At 47.7% G+C, this 18,325-nt stretch overlaps 3 protein-coding genes across 3 annotated transcripts in view; 1 reads left to right on the top strand and 2 right to left on the bottom strand.

The window, feature by feature from the left end:
* LOC120900457 overlaps window positions 1–7,941 on the bottom strand; it is a 67,733-nt gene extending 59,792 nt beyond the window's left edge. Inside the window, exon 1 of the mRNA XM_040307489.1 lies at window positions 7,624–7,941. The gene's annotated coding sequence lies outside the window, so the exon portion shown is untranslated. The remainder of the gene's footprint in view (window positions 1–7,623) is intronic.
* A 5,863-nt stretch (window positions 7,942–13,804) lies between these two features.
* Window positions 13,805–14,782, bottom strand: LOC120901240. The gene has a single exon (XM_040308942.1). It carries the CDS (start codon window positions 14,780–14,782, stop codon window positions 13,805–13,807), a length of 978 nt encoding a protein of 325 aa, XP_040164876.1.
* Window positions 14,783–15,996: 1,214 nt separating this feature from the next.
* LOC120903102 (DE-cadherin-like) lies at window positions 15,997–18,270 on the top strand. Its single transcript, XM_040312324.1, has 2 exons — window positions 15,997–16,031; window positions 16,188–18,270. Exon 2 carries the CDS (start codon window positions 16,207–16,209, stop codon window positions 18,133–18,135), a length of 1,929 nt encoding a protein of 642 aa, XP_040168258.1. The 5' UTR covers window positions 15,997–16,031; window positions 16,188–16,206; the 3' UTR covers window positions 18,136–18,270.
* The last annotated feature ends 55 nt before the right edge of the window (window positions 18,271–18,325 follow it).

Genomic DNA, 18,325 nt, shown 5'->3' on the forward strand with positions numbered 1-18,325 from the left:
TCTGGATGGATTTAAGAGAGAAAGAGAGAGAGGAGTCAACCAGGCAATTAACGAGCATTTCACAAGCGATATATTTCACTTTCGCAGGGCAGATTTTCTACTGTTTTTTTCTTTCCGTGCACACTTGAGGTAATTAGCGACCAATCTGGATCGTTTGCCAAAAATTGCATGGTGGAAAACGGCTTCACGGACGATCCTGGGGCTATTTATTCCACATCAATCACAAGTGGATTATTTATTGAAGCATACTGATTCGCTTTAAAAGGATAATAAATATAAATACATCGCTCAATGGATATAATTAGGATTCACAGTTTTAGTCTCCATGTCGCTTGGTTTCGATACAGTACGAATAATAACGCCGCACTGCAAATGAAGGTCAAACGGTGGATACAACAAGTGCAGGACGTAATGCGCTACAGGTCGTGAGTTCAATTCTACAATCTCGTTCAAAAATTATAACGTTTATTCTTCTATTTCTCTCAACAGGTCCACTTCTTTGGGTGATAGGGTGATCGTAATTGGAGTCAAATGATGTTAAATATTGAATAAAACAAAACATTTGAATAAAGACAGTAGTTTATTGGAACTTTGGAGGTTCAACAATGGGCTCATATAAGCGCACATATGCACATCAATAGGCTTATTCTAATCACTTTAAATCTCCCAAAGCAAGCACAATAGCCTTTCTCCATCATCGCTTGGAGCAGACAAAAGATAGAAAAGGAAACATGAAACTGATGGATGGATGGATGGGTGGGAACTACCGAAAACCGGCACCAATATACCACCCTCGAACTTTTCTATGCCAACCCCTGCCGGCGTTTTCTACACAACCATAACACAAATAAATACTAACAAACGGGCAACATTAGCATACGTTTATGCATATGCAACTGAGCATATAGGCGGCAGAAAAGCGGAAGCGGCCCGCGCGCGATACAGCCACCAGCCAAAAAAGCGTACGGGAGAGAAAGAACAAAGCCCGTGCTGTGTTTCTAAACGCCGCTAATGTTTTTTGAAAGTTTAGTTTTTGCTTCTTTTCCGCCATTCCGTATTTTCTACCCTTCCAATAATCTATCATTCTATCAAGTCGCGATTCGGTACGCTGTTTCATGCGCTGCAGGTTCGACCATCGCGCGCACCCGTCAGCCGTGTTGCCGTGTTTCCGTTAGAAGACGTCGTCGCCTTCGCTTCGCCTTCTTTCCCTACCGAGAACCGTCCAACAATAGAACCGGAAGAAAACGGACAGGGAGGAATGGCTCCCATCCACTGTTCAACATACGCAAGTGGGCGAAAGAGGAAGACAGCAAAAAACACACACACACACACGTACGAGCCAAATGTTTCTTCTGGCAATTAAAAATTGGGGAAGAGGGCAAGAAACGATTCGTTCGACCGGCAGCAGCAGCAGTAAAAAAGCAATCAAGCGCAACAACCACCGGTGCACCACTCAAACACACACACACTTTGCGTATATGTGATTGTGTACGTGTGTTCTTTTCGTTTGCCTTATGCTGTTGACCACCCCTTCCTTAGTGGAGAGTATATTCTTGGGGCAAAAGTGGAAAAATAATACCAACGCGCACAGCAAAAGGCGTAATTTAAAAAAAAAGGAACGTACGCCAGCGCCATCGGACACGGTTTTACGCACATTCCCTTTCCTCTTGCGCAGCGCCATGTGAGTGTGTGTATATGGTGCGTTTTTAAAGTTGAAAAGGTAAATCAACACACACACACACATATAGGTACAAAATAAACGTTGGTCTGTTGGTCGGTAAAACTGCTTGTTGCTTATTGCGAGTAGCGTGGGGGAAGAGCCTTTCCCTTACTATTTATGCTACAACAACATCAGATCCTACACTGGCAGCGAATGATGATGAACGTAACGTGTTTGAACACATTTATTTTCTCACATCAAACACAGTTGGGCCAATTCAAATCGCTGTGTACCAAGTTGCTCTTCTTTTGACTTAAATTCATACTTGTAGAATAAATTCAAAATGCTTCTTCAAACCATACGAGAATAGTATCAACCCTCCCGTAGGAATTACGACAGCCGGTGTGTGTGTCCCCCAATGTAGGTCGGGGCGCACCGTACCAGCGCACCCCCACCACCACACAGCTGGGACCCGCCGCGATGACGAATCGTATTTTCGGGGCGAGATTTTTCGGAACCCGCGCACCACCACGTTTTGGGTGGGGACACAGATGACGATCATGATGATGATGATGATGATGCAACACATTGTGGCCATTCACCGCCACAGCTGCTAGCATAGCCGACGAGCCAAGTGTGGGGTTTTGCTAGCAGCTGTTGCTGACTTTTGATGGCACACAGTGCGTGCAAAGATTTCGGAAACAGATATTGAATTCCCGTGCACTAGGGGAGGACATTATCAAAACGTCTAATGAAGATTATGAAAAACTTCTACACTATCTACAAAAATTTTGCATTTTTTCTACAAGATTTTTATATGATTCAACATCACTTTGATCAACCAATGCTGTATATGCCATCATTTCCGGGGTCAGTCGTCGGTCTGGCTCTTATCAGCAGTCCATTTTTTCATGTTGAACAATAAATCGTCGCAGAAACAAGATTAACCTTTCCCTGCTGGACTTTAACATTATAATTAAAATGCTAATATGTCTATTTCAAACATCCCACTACAAGACAAACACCTCCGCAGCCCTTTTCCGTTCGGCATTTGCTCCCTTCCTTTCGATTTCTTCGAAGTGTCTGAAGCTAATTTGCCTTATTTGGGGACCGACTAGAAGACCGTACCAAAACCAGCATCAACATGACATTGAAACATAGCCGGGGGTTGGGAGCTATAAGTCTTCGAACAAACGCGCACACACAACCACGCACTAAACTCTCAAAAAGGGAATGGCGCACATGTGGGACGCTTAAATCCCACCATGGAAAGGAGATTATCCCGGTCCCCCCGGTCGGGCGTCGTCGGCAATGGGTGTATTTTTGGGGCGCTGTCAGCCGTTTTTTTTTTTTTGGAAGCAGTAAGAGTAGGCAGGCAACAAAACGGCCACAGGTGGTGCTTGCTGGTGACCTCTTTTAGTTTCCCTTTTCAACGCGGCGGCTCATCGAAACTTGGATGCGCTAATTTTCACACGCAATGCTGTGCATCTCTCTCTCTCTCTCCCACTCTGTGTGTGTTTTCCCCCCGGACAGTGCAACAACGGCGATAGCCCCAAGAGACGGGAAAATGTCAGCATTTTCGTTCGGTGACATGAAGGGGAATGTTCCGTTTTGCTCCAGTGGGAGTTTTAGAGATGCATTTACACAGGCCTAAAATGAGACACACACAGGGGGATTTAAAATAATGCCAATGAGGCGAACAATATGGAGCACGTGATAGTGTTTGATCTTGCCCGTTTTTTCATACAGCTGTAGCAAATGTAACGGAAAAATCCCAACGAGAAAAGTTCCCCGAATACAAAAACGTGTCACCAAACACTCCTCGAGCAACTTTACGTACCTAAAAAGGAAGCAAAAAAAAAATGGTAATAAAAATAGCATATTTACCTGTACGATCTCTCCTCCAGGGCAAGTTGGGTCGAAAACCACATCCATACAAATACACGTCCCACCCGTGAACTATCTGTTGCTCTCGTTTCCGTTGTTTCGGTGCAATTTGAATTGCAGATTTTCCTCGCCGAAACACCCGTTTCCTGTGTTGTCAGACACACACACACACACATACGAACCAGGTACACAGTGGTGTGCTTGGGCTGCTGTTATTTTTCACCGATTGCAGTGTGGGAGCTTTTCCGCATTTTTTCTCGCTTTCACGACCTTTTTCTCTGCTGCTGCTGTTGCTGGTGCAATGGATGCGCTGATGGTAGTGGTGCTAGGTGATGGCGGTTGGTGCGCACAGGTACACCCAACGATGCACATTTCGCCAGTGTAAGTCCAAGCCAGAGCAAGCAAGAGCAACATCTAATCTCGAAGTGTTTTGGTTTTGTTTTTTAGCACCACACAGAGAGGGGACAAATTGACCGCCCTTGTCCTTGTCCTTGTTGTGGTGAGGGTGCAATAATCTAATTTTCGTTTTTCCTTCTCAAAACTACCCAAACCTGCCTGAATGGAATATCGTTTTCGATTGCGCTTGTACAGTAGTTTTCAACTCAATTTGCTTAAGTGCACTTTGTATTGTTTTCTTCTACTTCTTATTCTTCTTCTTGCAGCTGTGTGTGTTGGGTGGGGTGCAGCAGTTTCTAAGTTGAATGTTTCTTCGAGATGTCTGTTCCATCTCTTTCTCTTGAACAGTGTGTCTCTCTCTCCCTCTCTCTCTCTATACTTTTATCTCAAATGAAGACGTCTTCATATTTACAGTCTCATTTAGCACCTTCGTTTCGAAAGCAAACTCTCCACTGCAACTTGATACATACACAAATACACACAAGTGCATACATTTTCTCGAGGAAAGGTAAAAAAAACAACAAGATCAGACCAAAAAGAAATGCCCGTCCCGGTCTGGCGCCAGCCAACACACACACTTACAAAGTCACACCTAAGCACACTGTCAACAATGTCAGTGTAAAATGTAATTTTTCGTACAGTTTGAGCTATGGCCACCATTACTTCTCCATTCAAATAATCAATTTGTATGGGAATTTTCCAAATTTCCAAACAAAAAAAAAAAACATTTTTTTACCTGGTTATTATTAGTTTGTAATTTTTATCACACATTTTACAAGCCATTTGCAATTACCAACAAACCTTCTCCTTAGCTATCAATCCGAATAGAGGAGAGAAAGAGAAGGCAGGCACCCGAAAATATAAGAAGAAGAAAACAACAACAACACCCGTTTCGATGACGACAGCGCAAACCGATAATCGTTTGAGAACTGTCAAAGCCAGCGAAACCAACAGAAGAAGCAAAAAAAAAAACATCAACCGTTTTCTTCCCTTCCTTGCTTTCCCCCCGAAGCAGACCACTGTCATCTTCGTTCGGGGAAGGAGCAGCAGCTTGTCTCTCGTGTAAAAGCAGACAAAAAAAGCACTTTTCATGATTCATTCGCTGCAATTATTCTTGTCTTTCAATTGGCAGGTGTGTGTGTTGTGTTGCTTCCCGTGCAAAATGGAAGATGATGCTCCACCACACATAATTGTTCGCTTTGGTGCCACTGCTTCTCTCCTTCTTGGGCCTTCAGCCCAAAATATACAGCAATTGTAATAGCAGCAGAGCGCCTTCTAAATTATGCGTATGTTTTTCTTCCCTTGCCAGGAACGTGTGCCTGTGAGTGTGTGTTTGTGTGTGCAGCGCATATGCTGTTGAATCCTGCACAAAAACCAACACACACACACACACACGTACACGTACACTAGTGACCAGTTTACCGGGGGTAAAGTCAGTCATTGCTGTACAGCCACACAAACACACACACACACAGCGCCACTTTCCTTCCATCATCCATCGCTAAATCGTGCAGCGGAGAGAAAGAGAGAGAGAGAGAGAGTCAGAACGAGAGAAGAAATCGACCAAGGGTGAAGCGGACCGTAGAGAAATGAGGAGACCCGTGTGTAAACCTGTGTGTGAGATCTGTCTGTTTTTTGCTTCTCTCTCTCTGCTCCCTTCTTCTTTCCCCTCATTGCCCACACCCCTTTCCTGACCTAACTGGTTCTTCTTCTTCTTCTTCTTATTCATTTTCGCCCGGGAGTTTTCTCTCTATCCCATGGCCTGCTGCCATTCACGCTAGGGCTGTCCCGTCCTTTTACGTCGATTGTCTGTGTCTCTACGGTCGTGTGTGTGTGTGTGTGTGTGACATGAGACACTGCCCCGGACACAGGACACAATCGACGGTTGAGCGGCCGCGGGTCACCACAAATCGAATAATCGGAATAACGCGAAAAAATAGAACGCCCAAGCCTAAACCCCGCGTTACTCACGCACGGGGGGACTGTCACAATCACCAACACACACATCGACACACACAGTGCTTACAACATTTCACTTGCAAGCGCCTCTTCACCCCCCCTCCCCCTTCCTTTACTTCTACGTGATGACTTTTTGCAAGCCGATTTTTACTCGCGCTCGCCTCAACGTCAAAGATCGATTTTGCATGTTGGCACTCTCGCGCTCTCTCGCTCTCTCTCTCTCTCCGTTTGCTCCTTCCGTTCGCTCTAGCTCACACACACCAATTTCGGACACTTTTCGTGCGGTACACTATCAGTCAGGCAGCAGCCCCTTTTTTTTGTTGGACTGCACACGTCACACGTACGTCACACAAACACACAGTCGCGTGCAATGCGGGAGCAGATAGTTTCCCTATTCATTTTTGCAAAACCTTCCATCTTCTTCTTCTTTTTCTTCCGGTTGTTTTACTCATTTCTTACAGCACACACATACACACAGCTCATACGGAGATGCACACACCAATTTACTGTTGCAAACTCTTCCTTTTTGGTGTCGTTGTTGTGGTTGTTCTTCCGTTTTAGCGTTCACTTCTACCTTTTGCCTTTCGCCGTGTTCACCTGAGCATCTCTTATTCTTACGCCTTTTCTGCTCCACACAAACACACACACACACACAGGGCTCATTCAACACGCACACATACACGTATGCATCTCGTCAGCACGCACCGTTGCCTTTCACCAGCAGTAGCTCCAACGCCAGCGTGTGCCCATGTAAGTGTGTGAGTGTGTGTGTGTGCGGGCAAGACAGTTTCAAGCACGAAGACGGGAAGAAAATCTTTGCAGAGACCCCGTTTTTTCCTTCGAGAAAAACCTCCTTATTTGGTAGATGCGGGGCGGCAGCCCCACAGCACAAGTTTATCCTTTCGATTGAGGAAAATTCACGTCACTTCCTGGGGGTTTTCCATTTAAGGGTAAAAACCACGCAGCAAAAGGAAACTGCCGTCACCCGCGTTTCGGCCTGATTCCTTCGCATTTAGCTCGAGCATCTAGCATAAACACACACACACATACACATACATACACGAGTACGTACACTAACACTAAATACACGGGAGGGTTTTCCTCGTTCCTCTTTCCTGCACAACCGGACACACGATTGCAGAACTTCTTCGAGAGGGATTTTGACGATGCGAAACGCGTGAAAACTGAACCGTTTTTCCATTCAAACTTTCTAGCGTTTTTTTTCTCCACACTCCAGCTGAAAAGCCAGCGAACGAACACACGCGGAGTGAAAACTCGTACCCACACACTAGCGCCACATCGACTGCGAACGGTGGCACACACACACACACACACACACACACACACACACAAACACACGTACACAGCCGCGACACAGAAAACCTAAACACTCAGCCTGCCCTGATGTCGCCGTGTGTGTGTGTGTGTTTTTCTTGCCTTACTGCCCTTTTCTGCCCTCGAAAGGAAGAAATGCATGAATGGGAAAATATCCACCCCGAGACCAACCTAACCAACGGCCATACACACACGCACACGCGACACACACACTAACCCGGGGAGAGATGATCCGTACACACACACACATACACCCGCGGGACAGAACTAGAACCGATCGACCGACCCACTGAACGTACGGGAGAGCAATAACACACAGGCGAGAGCGCCGGAGCGCGTAGGCTCGCCAGAAGCCCACCCCGTGGAAAGGGAGACCCAATACACACCCGCTGTTGTACGCGATGGAAGGGCGAAGAGGGGGGAATGGCACCCCGCTGGCCTTTCACGAGCGGTGAAAGATGCTGCGCCCCGTTCTGCACGACCCCGTCCGGCTTTGCACGGTTTTGGGAACTGGACCGGAGTAACAAAATGCTCGAGAGAGACACACACACAGAAGGGTGACACTGTGTCACTGCTGCTGCTGCTGTTTGCTTGCTGAACACCGTGCGGGACACGAACAGGAGGCTCACTGCACCCGTTTCGTAGAAGTAGACATTTTGTTTTCACCGTTATCGAGCGAACGCTGGTCGGACTGGTCGCACGCAACTGGAGTGAGGGAGAGCAACTGTGTGAGCATCTGTCGTCCGCAGAGTGACCAGAAATACCGATTTATCTGTATTCCTACCGATTTTTTATATGCCTACCGATTCACAGATGACCGCCCTAAAACTACCGATTTTCCATTTATCCTACCGAAAATCACAGATATTTGATTTTTCAGTCGTTTAAGCTTAATCTGTGGCGCTTAGGATGCTGTTTCAAGGATTGCTAACCTCATTAGCTACTTATCGCGCTGATACACGTTTGTTTGCCTGGCACTTTTTATTGTTATCCGTTAAAATTTAATGTTCATAATAAGTAGAAAATGTCAGTTGCGTGGATTCCGAGAATTTTTCGTCAAAGAAAATCATTTAAATTTGAATTTGAATCTCGCTGTCGGCGGTTAAAGCTTACCCGACAGACAAAGAGAATGAAATTTTCAGGCGAGGGGAAGGTAGGAACACACAGTGGGGGTCTGGCCCAAGATCGGATCCGAGGTTCGTTGTTTTGGGCTGATAATTAATGAATGGCGGATGGAGCGCTACCACAGGGAGAATGCGCTCTCTTGCTCCTTATTCTTCTTCTTCTTCTTTTTGGCACAACAGTCGCTGCCGGTCAAGGCCTGCCTGTACCCACTAGTGAAGTGGGCTTGGCTTTCAGTGACTTATTGCTACCATAGCAGGATAGTCAGTCCTACCTATGGGGGGTCGGTCTATTCGGGGCTTGAACCCACGATGGGCATGTTAATAAGTCGTTCGAGTTGGCGACTGTACCACCATCGAGATTTATATGGGATTTGACAGATAACGTCGGACGTGCGATTTCGTCGTCCGACGTTATCTGTCAAATCCCATATAAAAATTTGACAGGCCGTCCGATAAAATCGCATCCGATGAGCGTTGCCACGAGCCTAACCGCTGAACCAAATCTAATTCATATCATAGGTAAAGGATGCATAATCTTTTGAAATGGAACTTTCATTTTGCGCATTAGTACCCCCCCCACCCCCCCCCATCACGCTTAACACTTCTTTCGCTTTCACTTCTTTTAACACGAGTTAAGTTTCGAGTTTTAACCTACCGAAAACTACCGATAAAATATTGTTGCGCCTACCGAAAACGGCCAAAATAATCTGGCCACACTGGTCGTCCGCTCAAATGACGGCAGACGTCAGATGTGAGCTGTCAAAAGGATGTGAGTGAAAAGGCTTTACCGTTGGGTGAGCAAAAGGTTTTTTAGGAATATACTTTTGAGAAATTTTTAAAGTAAAAGGAGATGATTTAGATCACCTTTACACAAAAGACATAATTATAACGTGAACAATTACAGTAAAATTAAAAAAAAATTAGCAAAATGGCGCCAAATGAGAAATGTTGGTGAGTGAGAAGTGAAAGGTGCCTAGTGAGGTGACACGAACGGTTTGGTTTGGGAGCATGTTTGAATTGGAGAGTACAGGCGGTCGCCGAAAAACACAATTAATGGGGACTGAAAATGGCCGCAAAATACCGCGTGTCTCGAATTTCCGCGTAAGTCGAATCTCGTAATTTCCAGCCGAAATATCACGAATTTTCGTATAATTTTGAACGTAAGGGGTGATTTTAGCAATGTTATTGATTATTTGATTCGATTTGATTTGATGATTCTGGCTGAATTTAACAGTTTTAAACCCTTTGAAATGGTCTTAAACATTCGGTGAACAGGGAAATTATTTGGCATTTTACAAAAGGATGTGTCAAATCAAAACAATTTGCTCAAAGAACTATCAAATGTAGAAAACCGGGTGTCTCCGAATCTTAAGAATTTAGTTCTTAACCAAAATGAACGGTTCAATTTTAATTTTTTCAAATTTGTTTACTCAACCATAATGTTATTTGTATGAGATTCATATTTTTTCTGTTTTTCATTCGTTCATGATGCGCAATAGTAGATAAAAATGCACTTTGTGCATCAGGCCGCAACTGCACTTTCGGCGATAAAAGATAAGCTTCCCACGAATGCGCTATCATGTATCTTGATGAATATATCTTGAAATGGTAAATTTAAATTTATTTCCAAGAAATTCCAAAATCCATATTGTTTATCGAGTCTGCGTGACATAAACAGCGACGAAAGTAAACCGACTCATTACGTTTTTGGCATTGAAAGTTTAGGGGCGCCACAAAAGTGGTCCCTATTTTTTTATGTCGCGAACGCGTTGGGTTTCGTGAGTAGGTAATACGGAACTTTATTTTACACTATATTATGAACGGTTGCGCACGTTCGTTCGAGAGGGTTTCACGTTGAGGAAGTTTCGAGCGCGGAGCGAAGGAAGAGGTCTGTTCGCTTTCGAGGTTGGGTCGCAAGAGAGAGAATGTGCTCGCTGACAGCAGGAAGTGTAGCGCTGGACACGCGGCGCACGTCACTTTGACACATTCGTGTGCCTGGTGAGTGCGCTTCACGGAGATCCGTGTCCTTGTCCCTGGATGTCACGATCGCTCACGATTCTCACGCCAGATGGCGGTCTGGTCGCTACAGTACTCCCCTCCTAGAGCGGTGTCACCGGTAACGTAGAGGTATGATGACCTTCCGCTGAGACCTGGTGACGCCGGTCGATACCGTCTGGTCGTTGCGGCGTAGGATGGAGGGTGGTGGGGCGTCGACGGTGGCTCGGTCGGTTTGTCTCGATGTCGTCGGGTGCGATGGTGGTGCGGGTGTCGTCCGATTACGCACTGGTTGTTCGCGCGACGTCGGTTTGGAGGCTGCGGTGGCGTCTCTGCGGTCCGAATTTACCTGGACGTCCGGTAACGGCAGAGTTTCCGAGTGGTCGGTTGTTGGCGGCAGCAGGTTTGTCGTTAGCCCTTCCCACGAGCACTGCGGGGCCGGGGTGGCTTCCTCTTCTGCGCCATACGCTGGTTTTAAGCGGTCGATCGAAACCAGCGTTGGCTGTCCACGTAGGAGTATCTGAAAAGACTTAGGATTGCGTGTAAGAACCTTATATGGACCGTGGTAAGGTGTAGTTAGTGCAGGTCGGACGGTGTCGTCGCGTATGAACACGTGAGTACACTTGTTCAGATCGGAATGCACGAACGGTGTGCGGTTGGTATGCCAAGCGGTGCTCTGTGGTCGAATGCTGCTCATCGTCTCCTCTAACGTTTTGGCGAAGTCGGATTGGTCGGCGAGGGTATTTTGCGGTTTCGCGATGAAGAATTCTGCCGGGATGGTCAACGTCGTTCCATACACAAGTTCGGCTGGCGAGGCGTTGATGTCATTTTTGAACGTGGTTCGTAGCCCCAGCAGTATTAGCGGTAGGTGTTCGCTCCATCTTGCGGTGTCTTTGCAGGTGATTGCTGCCTTAAGAGTGCGGTGCCACCTCTCGATTATTCCATATGCCTGCGGGTGATAGGCTGTCGTACGGATGTGTTTCGTTCCTAGGGCTTTCGTCAACTCTTTGAACAAGGAGGATTCGAATTGTCTCCCTTGGTCCGTTGTTACGTGCGCCGGAACTCCGAATCGGGCGATCCAGTGGAATAGTAGTGCTGATACGACGGTAGATGCGGTGATATCCGAGATCGGTATTGCTTCTGGCCAGCGAGTAAATCGGTCGATTATCGTAAGGCAGTATCGGTTACCGTTACTGATGGGAAATGGTCCAATGATGTCTACGTTGATATGACTGAACCTCGCTGTTGTTGCAGGGTATGGTATCAAGGGGCTTTTGACGTGCCTTCCTACCTTAGCGCGCTGGCAGGCTAAGCAGTTCCGAGCGAAGTCCTGGGATTCCTTCCTTGCATTGAGCCACACGAAACGCTCTGTTATTAGTCTAGCTGTGGCGCGGGCTCCGGGATGACTGAGATCATGTACGGCGTGGAGAAGTTGTGTTCGAAACGATCGGGTGATGTACGGTCTGATGATACCTCCAGGGCAGTCGGCGTAGAGTGACTTGGGGCTTCCCGGTATTGGTGTCTTCTGCAGGAACAAGTCCGTCTGAATTTTCCCACTGAGAATGTCGGAAAGTTCAGGGTCGCGCTCTTGTTCTTCTGCTAATCGCTCATAATCGATGGTCGGTGTCGCGTGCACTGTCTCTATGCGGGAGAGCAGATCGGCTGTAACGTTGTCTTTTCCGGCGATGTGACGGATGTCGGTGGAAAACTGGCCAATGAAGTCTAACTGCCGGGCTCGTCGAGGTGAGGCATTATCGTGCGTTTGTCGGAAGGCGAAAGTTAGAGGCTTGTGGTCTGTATAAATACAGAATTCCCGACCCTCTAGCTGGTATCGGAAGTGTCGTATGGCGAGATAGATGGCGGTAAGTTCTCGGTCATAGGTCGAGTACTTTTGCTGTGCCTTTTCGAGACGTTTCGAGAAGAAGCCTAGTGGTTGCAGGTCTTCGTTGGTGCGTTGGTGAAGTACGGCTCCGGCTGCGAAATCTGAAGCGTCGGTCCATAGAGAAAGTTCGGCGTTCTTCACGGGATGTGCCAATAACGTTGCACGTTTCAGTTGCTCTTTGCATTGGGCGAATGCTTCGGAAGCTTCTAGCGACCAGGTTAATGGCGTTCTGTCCTTCTTTTTGTTACCTGGAGTCATCTCGAGAAGTATACCTTGCGTTTCCAGGGCGTGCGGCAGAAAACGTCGGTAGTAGTTTATCATGGCGAGGAACTTCTTCAACTCCATAATCGTCGTTGGCTGTGGCAGCTCGCTGATGGCTTGGACTCGATCGGGGAGAGGACGAATACCAGAAGCGTTGACCAGATGGCCCAGAAAGGAAATCTCGTTCCGGTAGAACTCGCACTTGGCTGGATTGATGGCTAGTTGGTGCTTCTCCAATCGTTCGAAAAGTTGGCGTAAGTGTTCGTGGTGTTCTGCCTCGGACGTTGATGCTACGCTCATATCGTCGATATACGGGAAAACAAACTCGAGTCCTCGTAGGACATCATGGATAAGGCGTTGGAATGTTTGCGCTGCGTTCCTCAATCCGAAAGGCATGGTAGTGAACTCGTAAAGTCCAAAGGGTGTCGTGATGGCTGTCTTCGCTATATCATCCGGATGAATTGGTATCTGGTGGTATGCTTTGTGCAAATCGACCTTGGAAAATATGATCTTGTCTTGCAAATGCATCGTGAAGTCCTGTAAAAACGGTAGTGGATAACGGTCGGGTACGGTTTTTGCATTTAGGGCGCGGTAATCACCACAAGGGCGCCAGGTGCCGTCGGCCTTTTTTGTCATATGTAGCGGGCTGGCCCAGCTGCTATTCGAGGGGCGGCACACTCCGAGCTGGACGAGTGATTCGAACTCTTTGCGGGCAGCTGCGTACTTTTCGGGTGGTAATCGGCGAGGTCTTGCGAATGTTGGTTGCCCCGTCGTTTCGATTCGGTGTGTCACTTCGGACTGCAGTAAGGTGCCAGGAGTGGATAGTGCAGTTAACCCGGGAAATTCCTTTAGGAGAGTGGCGATCGGTGAGGTGGAATCACATACTTTTACGGTTGGTTCCGACGGGTTTTGGCTCGGCACTCCGGTAGAACGTACGTTCGTTAAGGCGTCGACAAGACATTTTTTGCGCAAGTCCACGAGCAGATGGAAATGTTGGAGAAAATCGGCTCCAATAATCGCTGTCCCCACGTCTGCGATGATGAAGTTCCAAAGGAAAGATCGGCGAAGTCCCAAATCGAGAGTATAGAGCGACTCTCCGTAAACCTGGATTGGTGTAGAATTAGCGGCGAACAGCTTCATGGTGGAAGGTTTACTCGGGACGGAACTGTGTTGTCGAGGGATTACTGAAACGTCTGCACCGGTATCGATTAAGAATTTGATGTTAGTTTTTGGATCGGTTATTACGAGACGATAGCTATGGGTCGAAAGTACGTGTATCTGTTGAGGTTGGCCTCTGGTTAAGCGTCAATCGGAAGCAGTGGCCGAGTTACTACCCTGCCGCCGACTGTTGAAGGAGCAGGGGGCACGACAGTTCCGCGCCGCTTGCCCGTACTGCGTGTGGTAATAGCAGTGTCCGCTGGGTGTTACCGCATCCTGGTTCGGTTGACGTTGCCGGGTACGTGAGCGTGGTCGCGCGCGTTCTCGTTCGTTGAGCTTGCTCAGTACGGCGTCCAAGCGCTGACCTAATTCCGTTACGTGCCGAGAAAGACGTTCGAAGTCCTCGTTGCGTACTTCGTGGATGGTTTGGTACGGGCCCGTTCGGTGGTATAACGCGAACGAATCCATAACCGAGTCTGCTACTTTAGCTCGATCGTTGGTATCCGTGTTAGTGGCAATAACGGCGGACTGGACGTATGGCGGGAGACGGCCGATCCACAAATCTACCAGCATAGAGTCCGTCATTGCTCCATTTGCGGCGCGGCGCATCTCCGCTAATAGCTGCGATGGTTTTCGGTCCCCGAGGTTCATTTCGGCAAGCAGACTATGCAAGCGGCTTCGTTGCGACTCTTCAAAGTGCTCAATTATTGCACGCTTTGCTACCTCGTAACGGTCCGTAGCGTACTGTCGAATGTTCTCCAACAGGGGGCGAAGCTCAGGAAGGACACGAAGCGGTATACGCGTTCTAAGAATGTTAAAACGGCGAATATGTTGGTTCGTGGTTATATTCCACGCATCGAACCAGTTTTCCAATGCGAAGAAAAAGGTTTGAATGTCAGTGGTGTCCATCTCCGGTGGTTTCAGCTGCATGGCATTCAAAGTGTCAATCTGCGATTCGGGCGGCATAAACATGGCGTCGCAGGCGGACGGCCCTGGTACGCGCGGGGTATTCGGAACGGGCGGTGTTGGTACGTGAGGCGATTTGGATCCACTCGCGGCTGGATCGGCACTCGGGGTTACGCCATCGGGAGTCGATACGTCGCGGACCGGCGGACTGTGCAACATCCTTACGACTAAGGTTAGTTAAAAAAGGGTGGATCTTACCTTAGTGGCGGGGGCGCAAGCAAGTCCAGCTGAGGTTGGCTAGGTCGATCCTTCGGCGAAGAAAAATCCGCACACGCGGTCGATCGTGTTAGGATTAGTCGCTCGTTGGCTGCGTTCGTCGATGACGCCGGTGGTGTGAGAAACGAGGGGCGATGATCTTCGGTGGCGTTCGGTCGATGGTGTCGGCGAGAAGAGAACGATGGCTGCGTGCGCTGACGACGTCTTCGGTGCACGGTCGAAAAATATGACGAACGTAGCTCGAGCAAAATTCTGACGCAATCCGCTCGGTGTCGGCCTGCGCACATTCACACACACACACCCACACACGGTGCACACACAAAAACCGCGTGGGTCTGGAGCGCGCTCGGCGGTACGTGTGAGGTTATGATCGGCGGGTGCGCAAACACGTACGGGTACCAAAATGCTCGGCGGGTGTGCGACACGGCGCGGGGTGTGTCAGCAAAATGTTCGGCGATCGCTCAGCACCGAGAGGAAACTTTTCCGCTAGAATCGGTCGCTCCGTCGGGTAAAAATGTTCCAGAACCGTGTTCTTCACTGTCGGCCACCTTCGGTGTCGATTTGCACTCACATGGGTTCGGGGTTTGTGCACGGGGGTTTTTTTCGCTGGCTGCGCTTGCGTGGTGCCTCCTTCGTGGTCGGCCGCTCCTCGATGATGGGGGGGAACGTTGTCGTCGGACCGGACCGTGGAACAATGGAAACACGTTTTTTCCGGCTGGACACGATGTTCGTCAGGTTACCACTCACTCACTCGCGCACGCGATCACGTCGGGGTCACCAGTTTTAGGGGCGCCACAAAAGTGGTCCCTATTTTTTTATGTCGCGAACGCGTTGGGTTTCGTGAGTAGGTAATACGGAACTTTATTTTACACTATATTATGAACGGTTGCGCACGTTCGTTCGAGAGGGTTTCACGTTGAGGAAGTTTCGAGCGCGGAGCGAAGGAAGAGGTCTGTTCGCTTTCGAGGTTGGGTCGCAAGAGAGAGAATGTGCTCGCTGACAGCAGGAAGTGTAGCGCTGGACACGCGGCGCACGTCACTTTGACACATTCGTGTGCCTGGTGAGTGCGCTTCACGGAGATCCGTGTCCTTGTCCCTGGATGTCACGATCGCTCACGATTCTCACGCCAGATGGCGGTCTGGTCGCTACAAAAGCATTCAGAGCTCGTCAAAACAATTTCGTTCTTGCCCAGGTAAGTTGATTTTTTCACTGAATATTTATAGCATGTTCTAATAATTCAGTCCATGCTCTCTCTCTCTCTCTCTCTCTCTCTCTCTCTCTCTCTCTCCCTCTCTCTCTCTCTCTCTCTCTCTCTCTTCCCTTCCCTTCCCTACCCACCAGCTTGTAGCTCTATTTGCAGCCACAACATGTTAAACTATCTGTCCATACCTCGACTGCATCTTATATCGATTCAGCTAGTGTTGATAGGTTGGCCCTATCAAATGTTTCACGTAGCGGCTGCGACAGGTTACGATATTCATTCGGACCATGCAATCCAGTTCACTATGGACGAAATAGTGAGCCATGATTCAAGTGTTCAAGTGACGGCAGGGACCGTGCTTACCGATATCACCGTGTATAATTACAACGGTGCGATATCTGATGCAGCAATAGGACGAGTGAGCCTCGATTCGAACAATATGGATAAGATATGCCAGTGGGACGACACGGTCAGTCAAGCGTCAAGAAGGTACTTCGAGATAAATGGTAGTACAGGAATAATCACGATGCGCGAAGGAACCCCGGAAGGTATCTACTTACTGCATTTCATCGTGACTGAGCGGTTCAACGATGCATTAAAGTGCAAAATATCTAAAAAAGTGAAGGTGACGGTTAAGAAAGTCTTGAAGAAGCACATCGATCGCAGTGGCTCCTTTCGGTTCCGTAACGTAACTGGTGAGCAGTTCTTGGCAAAGGAGAAAAGCAGCAGTACCGCACCAAAGGAACGTTTGGAGATGAGTATCGCCAGCGCACTGAATGTCACTCAGGATAAGGTGGTTATATTTTCGATACAAAATGAAAAGGATCAAACAAATCAAACGATTCTAAATGTACGCTACTTGGTGTATGGCTTGTTGGAATCAGTGTACCTTCCACAATTTCTAAACACAGTGCTGACTGGTCGAAAGCAAACGCTTGAGCAAATCGTAGGTTTCCCAGTGCTTCAAGTGGGAATTGATGAATGTATACCGAATTCCTGTGGCAAGAATCATATCTGCAATAGCAAACTCCACGTGTCGTCCACCCCAATCACTATCCACACTGAAGGTAATGCTTTTACAGGAGTGAACATTACGGTGCAAAAGGAATGTGTGGATAGGAAGATAATAACCTGCCTGAATGGAGGATCTCCGGTAGACGATCACTGCTCGTGCCTAAAAGGTTTTGAAGGACCCAAATGTGAGAAGATCGAGATCAGTTTCGAAGAGAATGGGTATGCAATCTATCCGTTGATGGATCCTGACAATATTACAAGCATAAGCATGGAGCTTGCTCCAAACTCGGAAGATGGATTAGTACTGTACATTGGACCTTGGATCGTTGATCATAATCCTGAAGCACCTGCCTTGGAGTTTTTAGCTTTGGAGCTTATTGCAAAGCGTCCCGTGCTGTGGTTCGGTGTTGGAGGGAACATAGAACGTCTTCGGCATCCCTCCGCCCAACTACGCAACTCCTTCAGCATTGGGATAGTGATCTTCCCCGATATGGTTCAACTGATCGTGGATGGACACAAGATGAGATCCTCCACAAGTAGAGATGTGCGCGTCAATCAATTCACCAACAGTATCCTCCATCTCGGTGATTCCTCGATTTACCTCAACCAACTTGGTGCACGTTTTAACTGGACGGATGTTGCTCAAAGCAAGGGTTTTGCAGGAACCATACGCAACCTAAAGATCAACAATCGCACGTACGATCTTGGACAGCCGAGTCTTGCTAAGCTGGTCTCATGGAATGCTGAAACAATCAACTCCCCTAGAAGCCCATACACGCTGATGATAATCATCTCCTTCGTAGCTGGTTTGATATGGATGATGATAACATTCGTCGTGAGGAAGCATCGCACGGGCAGGAAGCAGGATGATAGTGTGGATGATATCAAAACTGCTCTCGTTAGCAATGGGAGTTCCGATTTTATTGGAATCTGCTTCGCATTTGAGCAAAACAGAAAGCCAACATTGTCCGCTGAGGAACGAAAGTTGAAAAACAAGTATTCAAAGATTGACTTCCCAGCAAAAGTGTTCATGTGCGGCCCAATCGTGCATTACCATCTTTCACAACAGGGTGTTAATTGAACGGGAAACGTACAAAGACATGTTTTACAGGCAATGATATTATTTGCATACTCTTAGTATCTTTTAAAAATTTAAAAGTTTAAAATGGCAGCTACTGCGCATGAATGATAACAGGATGTTACATTATATTTTTGATTGTTGTGAAAATTTTCGTAATAAATAGACAATTCTACAAACAGAAAGTAAAAAA

This window comes from Anopheles arabiensis, chromosome 3 (genome assembly GCF_016920715.1).
Source record: "Anopheles arabiensis isolate DONGOLA chromosome 3, AaraD3, whole genome shotgun sequence".
NCBI lineage: Eukaryota > Metazoa > Arthropoda > Insecta > Diptera > Culicidae > Anopheles > Anopheles arabiensis.

Bases quoted from the DNA above. Each gene is read 5' to 3' on its own strand.
- LOC120903102 (XM_040312324.1), top strand. From the start codon at position 16,207: ATGTTAAACTATCTGTCCATACCTCGACTGCATCTTATATCGATTCAG.
- LOC120901240 (XM_040308942.1), bottom strand. From the start codon at position 14,782: ATGTTGCACAGTCCGCCGGTCCGCGACGTATCGACTCCCGATGGCGTA.